At 44.8% G+C, this 17,921-nt stretch overlaps 1 protein-coding gene across 4 annotated transcripts in view; it reads left to right on the top strand.

Annotated features, from left to right (window-relative positions):
• The first annotated feature begins 7,919 nt into the window (after window positions 1-7,919).
• HHAT (hedgehog acyltransferase) overlaps window positions 7,920-17,921 on the top strand; it is a 152,009-nt gene continuing 142,007 nt past the window's right edge. For all 4 annotated transcript variants that reach the window (XR_004060575.1, XR_004060576.1, XR_004060574.1 and 1 more), the window contains exons 1-7: window positions 7,920-8,061; window positions 8,387-8,511; window positions 10,305-10,372; window positions 11,581-11,694; window positions 12,302-12,496; window positions 13,773-13,985; window positions 16,599-16,770. Coding sequence is in view for 1 of the 4 variants with exons in the window: in XM_030944549.1 (XP_030800409.1) it covers window positions 8,418-8,511; window positions 10,305-10,372; window positions 11,581-11,694; window positions 12,302-12,496; window positions 13,773-13,985; window positions 16,599-16,770 (856 nt within the window). In the remaining 3 variants the exon portion in view is untranslated. The remainder of the gene's footprint in view (window positions 8,062-8,386; window positions 8,512-10,304; window positions 10,373-11,580; window positions 11,695-12,301; window positions 12,497-13,772; window positions 13,986-16,598; window positions 16,771-17,921) is intronic.

Here is a 17,921-nt window from a genome sequence, read left to right as displayed (position 1 = left end):
ATGTTTCCAGAGGAGTTCATGTCCAGTTTTGGTAGTTCTGTGCTTATAGACTTATAACAGTTATATGAGGACAGGTGTAAAACCAAAAGGTGATTGTACCAGTTTGACTGAAGTCCCCTGAACAAGAAGTCCATATTTTAAACAAGCTTCCTCACCCTGTGCCACAGCTCAGAGTGCTCTCCCTTAGCTGTAGCATTTCTCTGTAGCTCATTCTACTCCCAGCCTTGCAGTTTGTCTCTGTGGGTACCAGGTCTGGATCCACAGACTGTTGCTGCATCCTCTGTGAGTTCTACATTACAGCTAGTCTCATCCCTCAAAACAGGAACCATTGCTTTTCTTTTTCATCTACATCCTTCTTCAGACTGACTTACTTTTCATATAATTTTCTAATACAGCTACTATCTGGTGATGGAAAGATACCGCTAAGGCTAGAAAAGTTATTGCAAGGGCATAATGGCAGGTACCACGATTGTTCATGGTACACTTTTTGAATCCAGGTGATGGGGATGTTGACAGCAGAGACTAGCTGCTGTTAGGATAGGGGTCAGAGAGCTGCAGAGCCTACAGCTCCAGGGACGCTGTCCCTCGCAAAAGGCATTGCAAGGGCACCACAGCAGGGTTCCAACATTGCTGTCTCCTCACTTCTTCATCTGGGCCACCTATGGCAGTGAAAACCTCTGGCAAGCTGCCAATAGGGCTAGACTTGAAGTAGGATTTAGAGAGGAAAAGGACCTATGTCTCTGGACAGTGGGGTGAGAAACAGCATTGCCAGGGCATGACAACAGGGTGCCAACATTGCTGTCTCCTCACTTAATCTGGGCCATCTATGGAGATGGGGACCTCTGCTACAGTGCCAAGCTGTCATTGGGGTTAGGATTGAGAGAGTAAAAGAGCCTACAATTCCTGGCATGCTGCAGCTGGAAATGGCATGCCAAGGTGATGCAGGCAGGGCCCCAGCTGTGCTGCTCCTACATCATTCTAATCTGAACCACCCATGGTAATGTGGACCACAGTCCCAGTGATAAGATGCCATCAGCTTAGAGGTAGGGTTGAGAGAGGAAAAGAGCCTGGAGCTCCAGGGACACTTGGGCTGGAAAACGCATGCCAGCAGAATCACGGCAGGGTCACAACATTGCTGCCCCCAGACCTTTAGGATTAAGCCTGTGAAAGCGGATGGGCACCTAAGCCATAGGCCCAAGCTTGATTACCAGTTAGGGTGGAAAAAAATCTGGAAAGAAGTGAAATGGAATGGAATGGAATGGAATGGAATGGAATGGAATGGAATGGAATGGAATGGAATGGAATGGAATGGAATGGAATGAAGTAAAGAGCGGTGAAATAAACTGCAACATAATGAAATGATACTCATTGTAATCTGCAGATTTCATTTTGTTTCATGAAATGTTGAGATTTCACTACATGAAAGGAAATGAAATGAGAAATCATGGAATGAAAGAGAAAGGAAAGGAATATAATGAAAGGAAATAAAATTGAAAACTATAGAATTGCTTATGAAAAGGAAAATTATTGTAATGCAATAGAATGAGGACAAGAAAAGAGCTGAAACTTAATGAAATGATAGTCATTAAAATCTTGAGATTTCATTCCTCTTCATAAAATGAAGCATTTTCATTTCACGAAAGGAAATGAAACACTGAGATTTCAATTTTCTAATAATTTCAAAAAGTATATTATTTTACAAACTTTTATTTCATTTTTCTGCACTTCAGTTCATTCCAATCCATTCTTAATTTTGTGAAAATAAATGAAATCTTGTGAATTCAATGATGATCAATTGGGCAAGGTTTGGTCCATTTCCCTGCACTTGATGTCATCCTATTGTCTTTTTATTGTTTTCACTTTGGTGCAGATTTTTTTAAAGCATTTCAATTTGTCTATTTCTTCTGTCTTTTTGATGGACTTTGTTTACTGATTTCAAGATTTCAATGAGTATAATTTTGGCAAGTTTTGGTCCTTTTCACTGCATCTCATATCATTAACTCCCTTGAATTCTCACATAACTTTGGATCATTTCTAAGGGGTATTGTGAGAAAAAAAAAACAACCCACCTTTGTGTTTAATAGCTGAGTACTTAGAAACTTGGACTCAAACATGATGAGCTACCATTTAGATGCAATTAAGGTAGCGCAGTTAAACTTCACCCCAGGTATGGCCCCCATACATAAGTGGTCTCTGCATCCATGGGGAGAAAAAGGATGTCAAACCTTTCTTACAACAGTCATTTTGTGAGAGGGAAGAATACATTATCAGTGAAGAAATCCCTTAAAAGGCTCTGAGCAGGAGCTGTAGTTGTCAGGGCTTTAGTTAAGAAAAGCAGGCAGTGTGTTGATGAGGATGCCTCTGAGATGTTCAGCATGAATCCAACATTGAGCTGCTTAGTTACAATAGTGTAATAATTTACTGTACTTTTTCCAAAAGCAATTTTATGAATTCCCAATGAAAAGATTGAAGACCCCTTTCCAGTCTCAGAGCATGAAGCAAGTTCTCGAAGTTATAAGGGACTCATTAAATGTGCACAGAAACAGTAACTTTGTGACTCATAAGGCTCTCTAGATATACACTATCTACATAAATATGGCTAAAGATGATGAGGAAAAAAATGATTGGCACTTCACAATGAGCCCATTTCAGGGCTGGGAGTCAGAGGAGAGAGGAACCTTTAAAGATGGGACACTGTAATGCTGCCAGCCTAGTGTAATGTCCACTGTTCATTAAGCTAAGCCAAACAAGACAAAAAGGATACACTTGCACATTGTCTCCCTAGGGTTCATAACTCTGGGCTTGAGATCTCCAGATAGGGGGTTCCCGTTAACCTCCACTTCTTACTGGAAGTGTGTCTTCCCAAGTTGAAGTCATATTTAACTTGGTTATTGGAAGACACACTTAGCTCTCTTTGTGCATACCATACCTTTCATATATTTCAATCTTCCAGTTTTAATATTGCTGGTTTGCTACGTGGAGATTTCTTGTAATGGTGGTGATTTCTCCAAAATATACAGAGCTTAGCCTTCTATCTGCTGCTGAACTTCTAACCTGCAAACTCTCAGTGGCTGCTGATTGTGTCCCATCATGTGTCCCTGCTGCATGCAGGGGGCATTGCTGTGTGATTTTCAGAGGGTGAATGAAAACAAGAGGCTTGAGTCAATGTGTGAGATCTCAGCCTGGGAGAGAAAGCTCTAGGGCATGTAATCCCCATTGCGACTTTATATTAAAGAATAAAACCAGTGAGAAGCCCTATGCTTTAGCCTCCTTGAGAAATCCACTGCTGGGTTGATAAATACTCATTTTGATTTCTTACCCGATGTGAACCAACAACAATTGCAAAAAACAGTTTCCTTAAAAATCTGATATTTGCTTTATTTTCCCAGCTGCAAAATGCCTCATTTTCCCACTTAATTGCCTTTTACAACCCCACCTTGCCTTTTATCCATGGCCATGATGAGGCCCTAGAAATAACTAGACTCTACCCAGCCCTGGTGAAGCCTCTTCTGGAGTGCTGTGTCCAGTTCTTGGTGCCTCAGTACAAGGGAGACATGGAGCTACTGGAGTGGGTCTAGATGAGAGCAGCAAAGATCATTAAGGAACAGGAACATCACTTTTGAAGAAGGGCTGAAGGAACTGGGCCTGTTAGGCTTGAGAAGAGACAACTGAGAGGGGACCTCATCAATGTGTGTCTGTGGTGGAGTGGGGGTGTCAAGAAGATGGACGAGGCTCTTCTCAGTGCTGGGCAATAGGACAAGGACAATGTACAGAAACTAATGCACAGGAAGTTCCACTTGAATATGAGGAAGAACTTCTTTACTGTGTGGGTGACAAAGCACTGGAACAGGTTGTCCAGAGAGGTTATGGAGTCTCCCTCACTGGAGAAATCAAAGAACTGTTTGCATGCAATCCTGTGTAATGTGCTCTGGGATGACCCTGCTTGAGGAGGGAGGTTGGACCAGATGACCACTGTGGTGCCTTCAAACCTCACCCATTCTGTGATTATGTAATAAAGAGTTTTGTAAAAGCTCACCTTGCATAAAAAGGCAAAAGTAAGGGCCTCTTTAAAAGGCCTCCTATTACCTCTGTCCTTTTTCATTCTGGATTTTTTTTAAGTTCCTGATAACCACATCTCAACATGCCACATAAGAAATGAAGACTTGGACCAAATGGCATTTGAACTTTACAGTCAAAACACAACTCAGGTGCTATGCCAGCTTCAGAAGTGATAGAAGTTAAAAAAGGGGACATGAACAGCTACTAGGGACAGACTCTCTGCTAGTGATGCCTGACCCAATCTGCAAGATGTCTGATCCTCTGTTCATGGAGGCAAAGGGGAGGACACTCTCCAGCCATTCTGGAAATGAGTAAGCACAGTGCAAACCTTCAAACAGAAGAGATACTCCTAATTTGTACCAAGAAAACATCTCTACCATCAGAAATCATCATTCTGCCTAAGGCTGATTGTTAATTTTGGCCTCAGAGAAAGCTGCTGTGTGTACACAGAATAACACTGCTTTCTTCTCAAAGGGCAAATGCTTTGAAGAGGCTGCCAGGCCTGTGTAGCTGCTAAGACACAGGGCAGGAGACACATAATACCTGTTACCTCATTGCTGCTCGAATGACAAATGGGACTTTCTACTGCCATTTTCCTAGAGTTTTTGCTCCCAGATTCCACTGCTGTCTGTCAGTGACTAAAGGAGTAGTAGAACTTGCTTTTCAATCATGCCATCTAAAACCATGAGGGCCGTGTCAATGCACAAGTATTTGTGCTTGTGATTTTCAGCAGCTCAGTTTACAGCTACTCTTGCAAACTCGTTCACTGAGATTTGTCATGTTGTATTATATAAAATAGCATGAAAAAGGGTGGGGGAAAAATAATAGTCTAATGTAGAATTCCAGACAGTGAGGTCTTTCCAGCTGGGGCTGCTGTCAAGTTTGTCAGTTTTCCTGCTCACTGGGCTTGGCAGTGAGCCCTGTGGAAGTGTAGCTGATCATCTGGTCCATACAGGGCTTTTGAATGTCACCACGTAACTAGTGATAAATATGTCCTTTTCAGAGTAACCTGATGTAAAATCTGTACCTTGTTGTAGCCATTCCCTTTTTGCAGCTGGCAGACTGCTGGTGTTATGCAGCCATCTAGAGGGCCTGGTGTCTGTGCCAGCTTCAGACAGGTGACCAGAAACCACAAAACTGCAGGAAAACAAACTCTGCTGACCCTTAGTGGCTGGAACTCAGCTGCAGTGCTTTGGAAATGTTTTCACAAGTTCAGGGCTGCTGTTCTGGTGCTGTTATGCAGTCTATTGTCAGGTTTTTGGCAGGGCAGGGGGGAAGGTACTAACTAACACGATGAGAACAATAAATTGGGGGAGCTCTGTCAGCAGAGAATAGCATTTGGACATCATAGAGAAGAACATCCCTAACCCTGTGATTTTACAGCAGTTCCACAGAGTAAATGCAATTCATGTATCTAGGGGCTATCACAACTGACACCATAAACTGAAAATGAGTCATTCTCTGGCAAAGAGAGGCAGAAAGAAAAAATGGAGGAAAAGGCAAAAATCATTCAAGACCATCATAGGCTCTGATGGACAAATACAATTGTTGGAGATATTAGGAGACACATGTCTGGTTAAGATAGGGAAGACAAGTCCTTGTACTGATGGGACTGATAACTAACTGGAGCAGAGTGGCTGGAAAATGGCCCAGTGGAAAAGGATCCAGGGGTGCTGGTTGAGAGCCAGCTGAACATGAGCAAGCGTGTGGCCAGGTGGTCAAGAGGGCCAATGGCATTCTGGCTTGTACCAGCAATGGTGTGGCCTGCAGGACCAGGGCAGGGATTGTCCTGTACTGGGCAATGGTGAGGCCACACCTTGAGTGCTATGTCCAGGGTTAAGCCCCCTCACGACAAGTAAGGTGTTGAGGCACTGGATCATGTTCAGAGAAGGGCAATGGAGCTTGTGAAAAGTGTGGAGAATGAGTCCTGTGAGGAGCAGCACAGGGAGCTGGGGGTGTCCACCCTGGAAAGATGATGCTCAAGGGGACGGTATCACCCTCTTCAACTGCAAGAAAGGAGGGTGCAGCCAGGTAGCTGTCAGTCTCTTCTCCCAGGAAACTCAGGACAGGACAAGAGGACATAGCCTCAAGCTCCACCAGGGGAACATCAGGTTGGACATTGGGAAGGATTTCTTCAGGTCAGGGTAGTTAAGCATTAGAACTGGCTGCCCAGGGAGGTGGTGGAGCCACTCTTCCTGGAAGTGTTGAAGAAATGACTGACTGTAGCACTTAGCACTATGGCTTAATTGACATGGTAGTATTCAGCCCAAAGGTTGGACTTGATGATCTTGGAGGTTTTTTCCAACCTTAATGATTCTGTGATTCTTTGATTCTATGCCTTCACCTGGAGTATCAGGTAGAAGTCTGGCTTTCAAAGGACCAGAAATAGGAACTGGAGCATGCAGCCAGGTGATCAGGCGAACAGAAATATTATTTTGCAAGAGCAAATTAAAGATCTAGCAAGAAAATGTCTAATAGGACATGAAGTATTTCCCCCCATTAAAATATGACACCACTGATCTCAGCAACAGAGAGGGTTAAAAGTCAGTGCAAGATCAGATGAGCGTAGATTGCTCAAACCTTTGGGATTGGAAAGTCAGTGTGCTTTTAACTCTAGGAACAGTGAGGTTCATTAGTCATGTCTGCACTGGTAGGAGGAGGAAGCCCTTCCTAAAATGCAGGTTGATCCAGGAGGGAGTTGTCACCACCAGCATTTCCAGCCTCATGCTCTTGCTTTGGTGGTGTTGTTCAGACCCGCTGATTTATCAGATTGTGTCGTGATAATGGTAAAAACAGTGTCCCAGCATAATTGTGTCTTGTACTCCGGTGAGAGTGGGCGAGAAGGCTGTGAAAGGCTGTTATGGACACCCTGTAGCGGTGTGTGCAGGCTGGAGGCGTGTGAGCGCAGCCTGTAGGTGCATGCACAGCCTATGAGTGTATCTACACTCTGCAGGTGTATGCATGCCCTGCGGCTGTGTACGCACACCCTATAAGTGTATTTACACCCTGTGTCTGTGTATTTACACCCTGTAGCTGTATATTTACATCCTGTAGTTGTATGCATATCCTGTAGCTGTGTATTTACACCCGTGGGTGAATGCACACCCTCTAAATGTATTTACCCCTGTAGCTGTGTATTTACACTCCGTGTGTGTATGCACACCCTAGAAGTGTATTTACACCCCCTGGGTGTATGCACATCCTGTAGCTGTATATTTACACCCCATGGGTGTATTTACACCTTGTAGTGTACGCAGACCCTGTAAGTGTATTTACACCCTGTAGGTGTGTTTACACCCCATAGCCGTGTATTTACACCCCGTCGGTGTAGGCACACCCTATAAGTGTATTTACCCCCGTAGTTGTGTATTTACACCCCGTAGGTGTAGGCACACTCTATAAGTGTGTTAACCCCCGTAGCTGTGTATTTACCCCTGTAGCTGTATATTTACATCCCATGGCTGCGTATGCACACCCTATAAGTGTATTTACACCCCGTAGGTGTATGCACACTCTATAAGTGTATTTACCCCCGTAGCTGTGTATTTACCCCTGTAGCTGTATATTTACATCCCGTGGCTGCGTATGCACACCCTATAAGTGTATTTACACCGCGTAGGTTTATGCACACCTTGTAGCTGTGTATTTAGCCCCCTAGCTGTGTATTTACACCCTGTGTCTGTGTATTTACCCCCGGTAGTGTACGCACACCCTCTACCTGCCTACGCGGGCCCTGCGGCCGCGCGCACCCCGTGGCGAGCAGGCTGCAGCGCCGCCCAGCGTTCGGCCGCGGGCGTGCAGCGCGGGCAGCTCCGCCCCGCTCCCGCCCCTGCCGTCCCTCCGCGGGGCGGCCTCGGGCACGGCCGGGCGCGGGGTCGCTCCAGCGGCGGGAGCGGCGGGGCGCGGGGCCGCCCTCTCGCCTGCGGGTGTGGAGCCTCCGCTCAGCCCGCCCGAGGCCGCTGCTGCCGCTCCTTCCTCTCTCGGCGCCACAGCCCTCCTCAGGTAATGCGGCAGCGGCGTCTCCCCTCCCTTCCCGTCTGTCCCGGGTCGGTGAGAGCGGCCGGGATCCGGTCCTGGTTCTGTCCCGAGGGTCCCGCCGTCCGCGGGCCGTGCCGAGCCCTTGGACCCGCGGCCTCTGCAGCCGGCGCGGCCGGGCATGGCTCGCCTGCCCTGCCGGTAGCTGCGGGCGGAGCGGAGCGGGGCCGCTCTGAGCCCGGGCCCGGCAGCGAGCGCGGGCTCCTGGAGCCGCGGTGCCGTGCCCAGTGTCCCGCTGCTCGGTGCCCGTCTGCCCTCCGCCAGGAAACCGCTCCCGTCTCTCTTTCCGCAGGGAGGCGGCCGGCGGGAGCAGCTCCGGGCCGATGCTGCTGCCGGCCTCGGAGCTGTGCCTCTACGGGCTGCTGACCGTGGGCTCCCACCTCTACGCTTTCTATGAGGCGCACCAAGTGTCCCGAAGTAAGTGTGCGGCGTTGGCGGGCTCGCTCGGCGCAGCTTCCCGCCCGTGGCTGGCCGGGCTGTTTGGTGGGAGTTCTCCTCTCTGGTCGGTTTCTACTTTGTTCCTGTGCGAGGAGCCCCTGTGTTCTTCCCAGCTGCCAGCCTGCTCTGTGCGAGGAAGCAGTAGGCAGATGCCACCTGAGCAGAGAGCTTTGTCCCAGGGCTTTTTTGCCTTTGGGTGCTAGGACTGCCCTCGGTAATGCTGTACTCGGACGTGGCTGTCAGGGAAAAGATGAGGGAGACCTCTGAAGCTTAGCTACTCAGGGAAAATTCAGGGAAGTTGGGTTTGAATTGTCTTGTTTTCCCTGGCTAGTCACCAACAGCCCCTTGCAGGTGGGTGGTTCAGAAGCAGCTGTGCCTTCTGATGGTACTTGCCAGGGTCTGCACCTGGAGAGGCCCTAGGGCAAGTTGGTGCTCCCTGCCTGGAGCTCTCATGCTGAGTCCAGGACTCAGAGCAATGGTTGGGTTGTCTGTAGAGCTTTGTGGTCAACTTGTTTCCAAACACCTACCTCTGCCCTGTGTAACCTCTTGGTAGCTGCTGTGGTGGCTTGGTTTGGAGCTGTTGAGCTGTGTATTGCAGAGCAAGGGTCAGATTTTAAACAAATTAAGTACAATTTGTAGATGAAAAGAAGCTGTGTTATAGCACATTGGTATTTAAATGGAAATAAATGTTGTATAAAAAGTATAAAGGTTATGTAAAAGTATAACAAGCTACAGAGGCTTTGCAGAGAATATATATTGCATCTTATTGGGCTTTAATCAACAAAGTTCTACATTAATGACTCTACCTGGCTCTTTAAAGAACTCAAGGGAGGAACAGAAGTACCAGAAAGGCATTTGCAGAGCAGTGGAAGTTCTGTTGTCAGAACCCAAGAAATTCCTCTAGCTGCCCCGGAGGACTCGAGCTCCTGCCCAGGGGGCTCAGAGACCTTGGCACAGAGCCCAAGACCCCTGTGCCTTTGGTTTAGCCTTTAGAAAAAACAATTACCAACCTTACATGAAGAATTACAAGCCATGGAAGTTTAAGTAGAATGATAGTGAATTTATCACAAGGTGAAAAAGTAGATTTTGGGGTTTTTAGAATGGGGGTTCAGGGGGCAAGATGGAAGAATCTGGGCGTGTCCAGCCTTTCTCCTTCTTCTTCTTGGCCTCCATCTTCTGCTGTGATGTTGGCACTTTTAGATTGGTTTAGAGTAGAAGCTCACTGTCTAACATAGGTGATAGGTATTGGAAAGTAATTGTAAACATTGTACACGTAGTTTTTAGTATTCTTTATAACTGGATATAGAGCTGAGCACCCATGGTCTTGCACCCAGCGAGTCTTCTGCAGAAATGGCAAATATGTTGGCACTGGGCTCTAGAGGCAGCTTCTCTGAGCAGCTTTTCCCTGTTTTGGCTGTACTGGCCACTCTTGGGTCTGTGTCCCCCTTATGCTCTGGTGGGAGACACCAGGCAGTTCTGGAAAATGGCGAGTGAGGATTAGTGCAGGTCTTGTGTGCTAAAAGGTGGGTTGCTGCTACTGTCCCTGTTGCCAGGGGGAATCAAAACACTGGTTCTGGGAAACTGCTTTGCCATTTCTATGGGCCCCCCACCTAGTGAGCAGGGATGTGGTGACTTGGCCTTCCCTGGATATGGGTATCCTCACTGCTGGAGACCACATGGGAAGGTGTTGCTCTTGAGCAGCAAAGAACCCACCCCTGATTCTTCCTGCTCTGGCTGCTGTGTCCTTATCAAAGGTTTGCTCTTCCCTGCAGAGTATGAAGCTGCAATGGACAGAAGGTTTGGGCTGGACCCAGGGACTCTCTTTCGCGGGCTAAAAAAGGTAGGAGGGGTGACAGCGTCTTGCTTTATGGGAATAATCATGCCTCCATGCCCTTTGTGCATCCAAGCTTCTGATTTAGCTTTAGAAGTTTATAGTAACATGCAGATTTGGATATTTATAGGTAATTTTAGTCTGATGTTTCTGATGGGAAAGAGACTGGCTGGGTGTGTCTGGATCTAAAAATCATAACCAAAGTTCTATTCCTTTTCTTGATCCCTGGCTCAAGTCTTTATCCTTTGCTACGGATCTTGATAACCCTCTCTTTTACTGTTTGGCCTTAAAACTCTGATCAACCTTGACACTTCCTGCAGCCTTCTCCCCCTTTTTATTTTTACTGGGTGATTTGGATAATGCTTAATGTCAATTAACATGTTTTTCTCTTGCTTGGCCTGTAGTACAGCATAGAAGAGAACAGAGTTTAAGGTGTAAGGTCTTAAAGAAACATAGTTGGTATTTAAAAACCTCAGAACTAAAACAGTAAGAAAACTGGCAGTCCTCTATCCCAAACAAAAAAACCCACATCCCTACCCCCCCTTGCTTGCATTTCTTCAGAAGTTTGTGAGGTCAAAAGCAAATAATGCAACTAATCTTAAGGATTGCTTACACAAAAGCAGGAATCCATGTCTGTGCAAGTGTTTTGGTGTTTAGGCCTGCCATCACTGCTGGTAATGGACCTTTCATATGTGTTTTTTAGAAAGCTTTAAGGCAGTTGAGATGGACTTTTAGTAAGTCTCTTCGTATTGGACATGGGGCTACTGGCTGATCCCTCTTACCTAATTTAGATAAAAATCTCCTGCCACAGGTAACTCCAGCTGACCTAACTCCATCCGATTGCAACTAGACTTTGCTGAAATGGGGAGTTAAACTTTTCTTCTAGCAAAGTACCTTTCTACTGAAGTTCTTGGTATTCCAAGGCAGAGCAGAGTTCCTCTCTGAATCCCTCAGGAGAGCTGAAGTTGCTCAGCTTCAGCACCAGTGTGAGGCTGAGGAGGCACAACGCCATGTAAAACTCTGTTTTCTTGAACTGCCCCATTGGAAGTGAAAATGGTGCTGAGTCCACTGCTCTAAGTGATCCAACTGGATTGCTGAATTGGTGTTCCTGAGATGTGGGAGTTCTGTTGGGTACCACACAGCAATTTTATTTTGGAGGTATTCCTTTGTCCCTTATGGCCAGGTACACATAGTGACCGGTTCCCTTCATGCCACAGGACCCCATGGACTTTGAATGGAGCTACTGGGTTGAATGGGGAAGGGAACGTATTCTTTGGCTTCTGGCTGGTCACCTGCTGGTATCACAGATGTCCAGGCTCTTGGTGGAGAAGGTATGTAGGGATTTTCTTCACAGTGGGGAGTTTCTGATGGGTTTGTTTACTGTGGACGTGGGAAGCTTTGCACTGAGGCCACTGACAGTAGTAAATCTCATCCTGTGGTGTGAATTATGTGTGCGAGTTGTTTGCCTTAATGTTTGGAGGCTTCAGCCTCCAACCTCTAAAAGCCTCTGCCTTGTTGTAAGCCATTAAACAGCATTGTTTGATTTGTACACATAAGAAGGCTGCAGTTGTTCCTTTATGGGGGAGGTATGTAAAGTGATGGCCGCTTGGGTTTTGGCATGTTTGCTAAATGATTGTATGATTGTGAGAAATTATCTGTGTGTTGTGTCACACCTGCTAGTCTGTGGAAGGAAAGGAAGAACTTATGCTCTCCCTCAAATTAGGGAGGCTGTTTTTCACGTGATGCTTCTATAGAAACACCTTCCCTTTCGCTTTTAGGGATACAGTTGGGTTTCTGTGTTTTTTCATTTCTGTTCCTCACCTTGTTGACTATATTTGTCTCTACTGCTGAACCTGTGTAGGCAGCACAGGTATTGAGTGCCTTTTTTCTTTAGAAATAATTAAACTAAAAGATTGTTAACTTTTCTTTTTCTGACAGTATAAACCATGGTGCTTGATGGTTTATGGAATGGCTGCCTGCTGGTTGTTACTGGGAATCAAGGGCTTTGCTGTCATTTTGTTACATGCAGCGATTTGCTTTGCTGTGGCTCAATTTCAGCTGTCACTCCTGACATGGTTGTGCTCCCTTATCCTTCTGGCCACTTTACGCATACCAGCTGTGGAAGAAACCAAGGTAATGTGAGAAGGACTAATTAAGCATCAAATTAATTATGGTAATGGTTGTCTATAATAGCATCCATCTCTATGGCAGCATACTGTCCCTTCAGTTGATATAAGCAGGAGTTGGTCTGAGGAATCCTAAGCAGTAGCACTGCAGTGACTCATGCTGGAGCTTCTTCAGATAAAGTCACATTTCTCTATCATGGTGGCCAGTGCACTGGAATAAAAGTGTGTCCCTTAATGTGTAAGTGGTGTTCAGTAGAGCTGGAGTATGATAATACTTCACTAGTGCTCTATTAAACACATTTCATTGGAACTCTAATCATGCCAATTTAAGGTGCTGGGTTTTGGGTTTGTATCCAGGAGTTACTCAGTTAAGCTTGCCTGTACTTATTGGTGACTGTGACTTCTGCAGGAAAGGAGACTTTCTCCTACTGTCTGAGTTGTACCAAATGAGTTACTTGCATCAATTAGCTGTAAACAAGCTCAGTTTTGCTCTTTGCCTAGTGGCTTTTTCTGGGTAGTACAGGTATGGAAAAACTGTTGACCAGTTGTGAGGAAGTGTCCTGTTGTATTTTATTGGACCAATGGGAAAAACAGGACATTTGTTATAAGGGTTGTTGCCCTGATGTTGAAGGGGAGGGGGAATGAGTGTGTAGAATCTCTTTATGTGGTGTGGTCAGTTTTGTGATTTGCTCTGCTGAGGAGGGGGCCCACTGCAATACAAATTGTTAGTCAGCCAAGCTACATTTGCTGATGTTTCCAAGTTTTTTGCCATGATTGATTTTTTTGTTTGCAACATGTGTGATAATAAGTGTCAAGGAGTCAATAAATGCTCAGTAACATTTTTTCCAGCCTGAAGTTTTCTCAGGAGTAACTGATTCTCTTTACATCTAGCTTCCGCCCTAGTAGTCCCTTGGCTATTAATTGTGTTGCAGCTGGTTTGGAATATTGTAGTACTGGACTATATCTGAGGTAGATAATGTTTCATTTATGTGAGAAGAGCTCTCCTGCTGTCCTGGTAGTTCACAGCCTGACATGTTTCTGAAATCAAGCTGTTGTCTCTTTATGCTGTAGCTCTGGAGGACCTTTCTCCACCAGAAGCCAGTGCTTGTTGTTCATGTGTTTAGTGCTGTTCACTTTAGGTTCTCATTCCCGCTGCTATTGGCTTTAGTTTCTTCCTGCTGCTGCTGACCCCAAAAGCTGAGATCTGAGTTAGACATTGCTGTCTTGCCATAGAGAAAACACAGCATTGCACCATCATGATCTGGCTCTGTTTTGTTTTGCAGAGAAGGTGGTATGACACTGAAAATGAGTATTATCTGCTGCTCTTCACGGTGTCTGTCCGCTGTCTGTTCTGCACTAGCTTCAGCCTGGAGTACTGCTGGCATGCACCTAGCCAGAAGTCATCCCACTCCTTCCCCTGGATGCTGGCATATGTGTTTTACTACCCTACATTCCACAATGGACCCCTCGTCAATTTTGATGAATTCAGTAAGCAGGTAACTGGTTGTTGTTTGGGTGTCTAAAGCTGTCTTCCACATAATTATAAAATCAAAGAATAATACTATGGGAATGTTACAATTTTGAGTAATCATGAGAACTTTTTTAATGTCCTGGATATCAGCTTTTAACATAAACCTGTCTCCCCAAGTTCTTCTGCTTCACAGGATGCTCTTGTCTGACATCAGATTCATCCCTTCAACCAGGGAGCCAGTGACATGCTTTGTTACATTTGGAGAGTGTTCATAATTTTAGCATGCAGCTTCTGGACGGTTTTTTTGTTTTCTTCTTCATCAAGTGAAATAAAACTAATGTTTTCAGCATAAGCTTGCTATTAACTCTGAAACGGATTTCAGAGCCACAGAAAGCTGATAGATTATATTGGGAATTCCTGAAAACTCCAGTTTCTCCTCACATTGATGTGAAAACAGCTGATGACTTACTAGGAGCACTTTGCTTCAACTGAGGAGCTTGTCTAAAATATAAGACCTACAAACTGTACTGAATGCTTTTCTTAGTCCCTTGCAGGTTTCTTTTCAAGCCTGCTTTTTACATGATGGGAAAAGTCCACGTTTTCATCCTTTATTGCTTTCCATATTTTCTTACATACTAAGTAAGTAAGAAGTGGTATCACAACCTGTTATGTCTACAGTTAAAATTATTGTGTCAAAGTAGATTAGTGAACATTTCAAACCATAAAACTGCTTTTTCAGTTTATGCATAGAAGTCCAGGGATTGTTTGGGCTCTGTTTATATTTGGGAATTTTCTGTTGAAGCCAAAGCAAATACTGGGTTTTATGGAAGTGAAATTCCAGATTCCAGTGGATCCTTGAGTGAAAAGTCCTATGCTCATTTGTTTTCACTTGCTTTGGAAGATGGAAGGTGAAATGTTGTTATCTTGGGCTGGATATTGTGGGAGAAGTCCACATAGACTTGCATAGAAACTGAGGTAGTATTTTTTTACTAAGTCTTGTTTTGTAGGTTCTGAAGTGTGTTAAATTCCAACTAAATCCTTGTACACCAGGAGAGGGATAGTTGTACTTTCTTTCAAAGGATGGTTTCAGAAGACCTATGAGACTCTGAGCTGAAAACAGCTTGGGCATAGCTGATAGGAAAAACTGGGGGAGCCTTGCTTTGAAACTTGGCTCGCCTCATACGGCTCAGCAAAGAACTATGCAAAGAGCACATGTATTCTTGGTGTAAGAAGAAAAAGAAAGATTGAGAATAATATGTCTGTATTTGCAGAAGGTGCTCCTTAAATATGTACAGATATGTGTGGTTAAATCCATGAAGAAGATGGAACAAACTGAACAACCCTAATGTGTTTGCTGAAGGGTATTGTCAGAGCTTTTACCTGAGCAGAGGGTATTACCTTGGCAGATGAGATCAGAAAAGCGTCTAAAAGGATGCAGTGCCCAGCAGTTGATTCAAAATGCACAATGCAAAGAGAATATTTATTGATGCTCTTGTAAGAGACCACTCTCAGAACCCCTTAACTGAAGCTGAGCCTGGGATGAGGGCTCCTGCTGAGCTCACTGGAAAGCAGAAATTCTGGAGCTGGAGACAGTGAACTGCTGTATGACCCAAAGAGTGTAATAGCAGTTCTGGCAATTGGCATCCACTGCCAGGCAAAAATGAGACGCTGTCACTTTGTCACTGGCCATGTGGAATTGCTGGGTTGAAGCAAGGCACAGCAGTTCTAGACATGGGTTTGAAGGCCTGTTGTGCAAATCCCTGTGATAAAATGGTAGTCTCCAAGCTTTCACATTGTCATGTAGCTGATACAAAGTAGCCCTCCAAATGAGTGTGCGTGTTAACTGTACTGTGCTTGGGACTGAGGGCCTGTGCAGATGAGTTGGTTACTTCTCTTGTATGTGCATTTTTGGTGGCCAGTTAGAGACTGGAGAAGAAAATGTTGCACACAATAATGGATGTATAACACATGACCGCATTTTTAGGCAATCCTATGTTCCTGGTTTTTGATTCTGTTCTCTTTTGTTGTGGAAAGGTGGTTCAATAATAATATGCCAATGTGTTTACTGCAGTTAGCAGTCTCTAAGAGTTTGGAGCCTCTTGAGAAGCCTGTCGACTGCAAACTTTGCCTTATTGGATATTTAACTTGCACTTCCATTTTCTCAGCACATTCTGTAGATCTTGCTGACTTTGGCAATGCTATGGGAGGAAAATTAAGAACTGTCCTCAAGTCATCGATTCTCTGCAGTAGGGAGAAGTTGGAGGTATTTTAAGAGTAAGCAGTTATTGTTCCTGTTTGGAAGGGCTGCTGCTTGGAAAACCTTTTTCTTCCTAGCTGTAGTTTCTTTAATCTTTTAATATAATCTCCAGAGGACAAGTTGCAGAGGTTAAAGTCTCATGTCTGGATTCTGTTCAGGTTAACAATAGTTGGCCTTTTTTACAGCAGTTAGGTGCAATGTGCATACACATTTGGCTTCTTGTTGGTTCCTACTGCTTACTGAGATTGAGAACAGAGAGACCAGTCTCCCTTGAGAGTGTGTGAGGAATTTCAAAATGGTGTAGTCATAAGTTCCCAGGATAAGTATTTGAGTAAAATGGTCAATTTTGAGCAAGGTAACCTCTTTGGATTTCTTCTTTAGATGAGGAGACAAGAAGCTTTCAGTGTGAAGACCAATCTGATCATCTTAACTGTGGGCATAATTCGTATTTTCTTTTGGTGGTTCCTGGCTGAGCTGATGATTCACCTCATGTATATCCATGCTCTCTACAGTAGTGCTCTGCCTTTGGAATCTGCATCTTACTGGGCCTTGGGTGAGTATAGAAACAATAGCAGAAATCTTTCTTCTTCCCCCACTTCAAGAACCCTAGTTTGCATCTCTTTAATGTCCACTTGTAGGCACTTAAATGTTGCGCATTACAGCCAGCCACTATCAGAAAGGTGGTCTATGGACTCTTAATATAACATGTGGATTCTCCATGAGCTTAGTTGAACTTATTGAGCTGCGTCCTAAATTAAAAAATATTCTGTACTTTTTCCAGTCTAGAGTATGTCTCTAAACTTTGGTCTAAGGTGATTTTCCCCCTCAAGTGGTAGAAGTGGACATTTAAAAGGAGTTTATTTATTGTGGGGATGAAGAAGGGGAGATGTTAAGAATTATTTTTATCTCCTTCTGATTGAGGTTTCTGTGCATTCACATTGAAAAGTAAAAGGACAGAACTTGTAAAAATAGTAGAGGGAAGGACTTGCAAATAAGGTAACCTGAAAGTAGTAGTCAGTGCCTCTCAGTTCTGTTTTCCTGCTTGGCTTCCCCCACTTCTACCTTGTCTGCAGCTCCCTGGTGTTTCATTAAAATGCCCAACTGTGAGGAAAAAGAAAGCTGACAAATACAGTGTAAATCAGCAAAAGCTTTAGCTGATGGTATGTAAACAACTGGCATATGTGGTTAATTTGATTCCTGACCCCACTTCCCAAGCTGTATCACCAGGTAGGAAGAAGAAAAGCAAAGAAACCCCAGATTTGAAAACTGGTTTCTGAAAAAGCCTTGGCGATTTCTGCCTTGCGGAGGTGTCTCTGCACCAAGGATTGATACACAGACTGGTATGGAGCCCACCTGTGCCACCACAGTCTGTGTGCGTATGTGTTGGAGAGCACTTGGACTGCACTGGGCTCTGGTCAGCAGAGGGCAATGTGAGCACTCTCTGTGTACCCCTGTGTGCATACATACACACTTGATACATGTTTTAGTATATAATTTTTATATCTAAAAAAGGGCAAGGGCAGATGGAGAGCAAGAAAGGGAGAGGTATGCCTCAGTGGTTTGTTGTTCTACTCCTCACTCAGTCACTGTTTAGAAAGGGGGTTCTGAGTTTTCATTTTCTATTCTAAACATCAGTTCATTGATGAGTTAAATTTGTTAGCTCCTTGTGCTTGTGTGTGTTACAAAAAGCTGGCCACTTGATAA

This window comes from Camarhynchus parvulus, chromosome 3 (genome assembly GCF_901933205.1).
Source record: "Camarhynchus parvulus chromosome 3, STF_HiC, whole genome shotgun sequence".
In the NCBI taxonomy this organism is placed as follows: domain Eukaryota; kingdom Metazoa; phylum Chordata; class Aves; order Passeriformes; family Thraupidae; genus Camarhynchus; species Camarhynchus parvulus.
The sequence above is the reverse complement of the archived record's forward strand: the minus strand, read 5'-3'. Positions and strand labels throughout refer to the sequence as shown.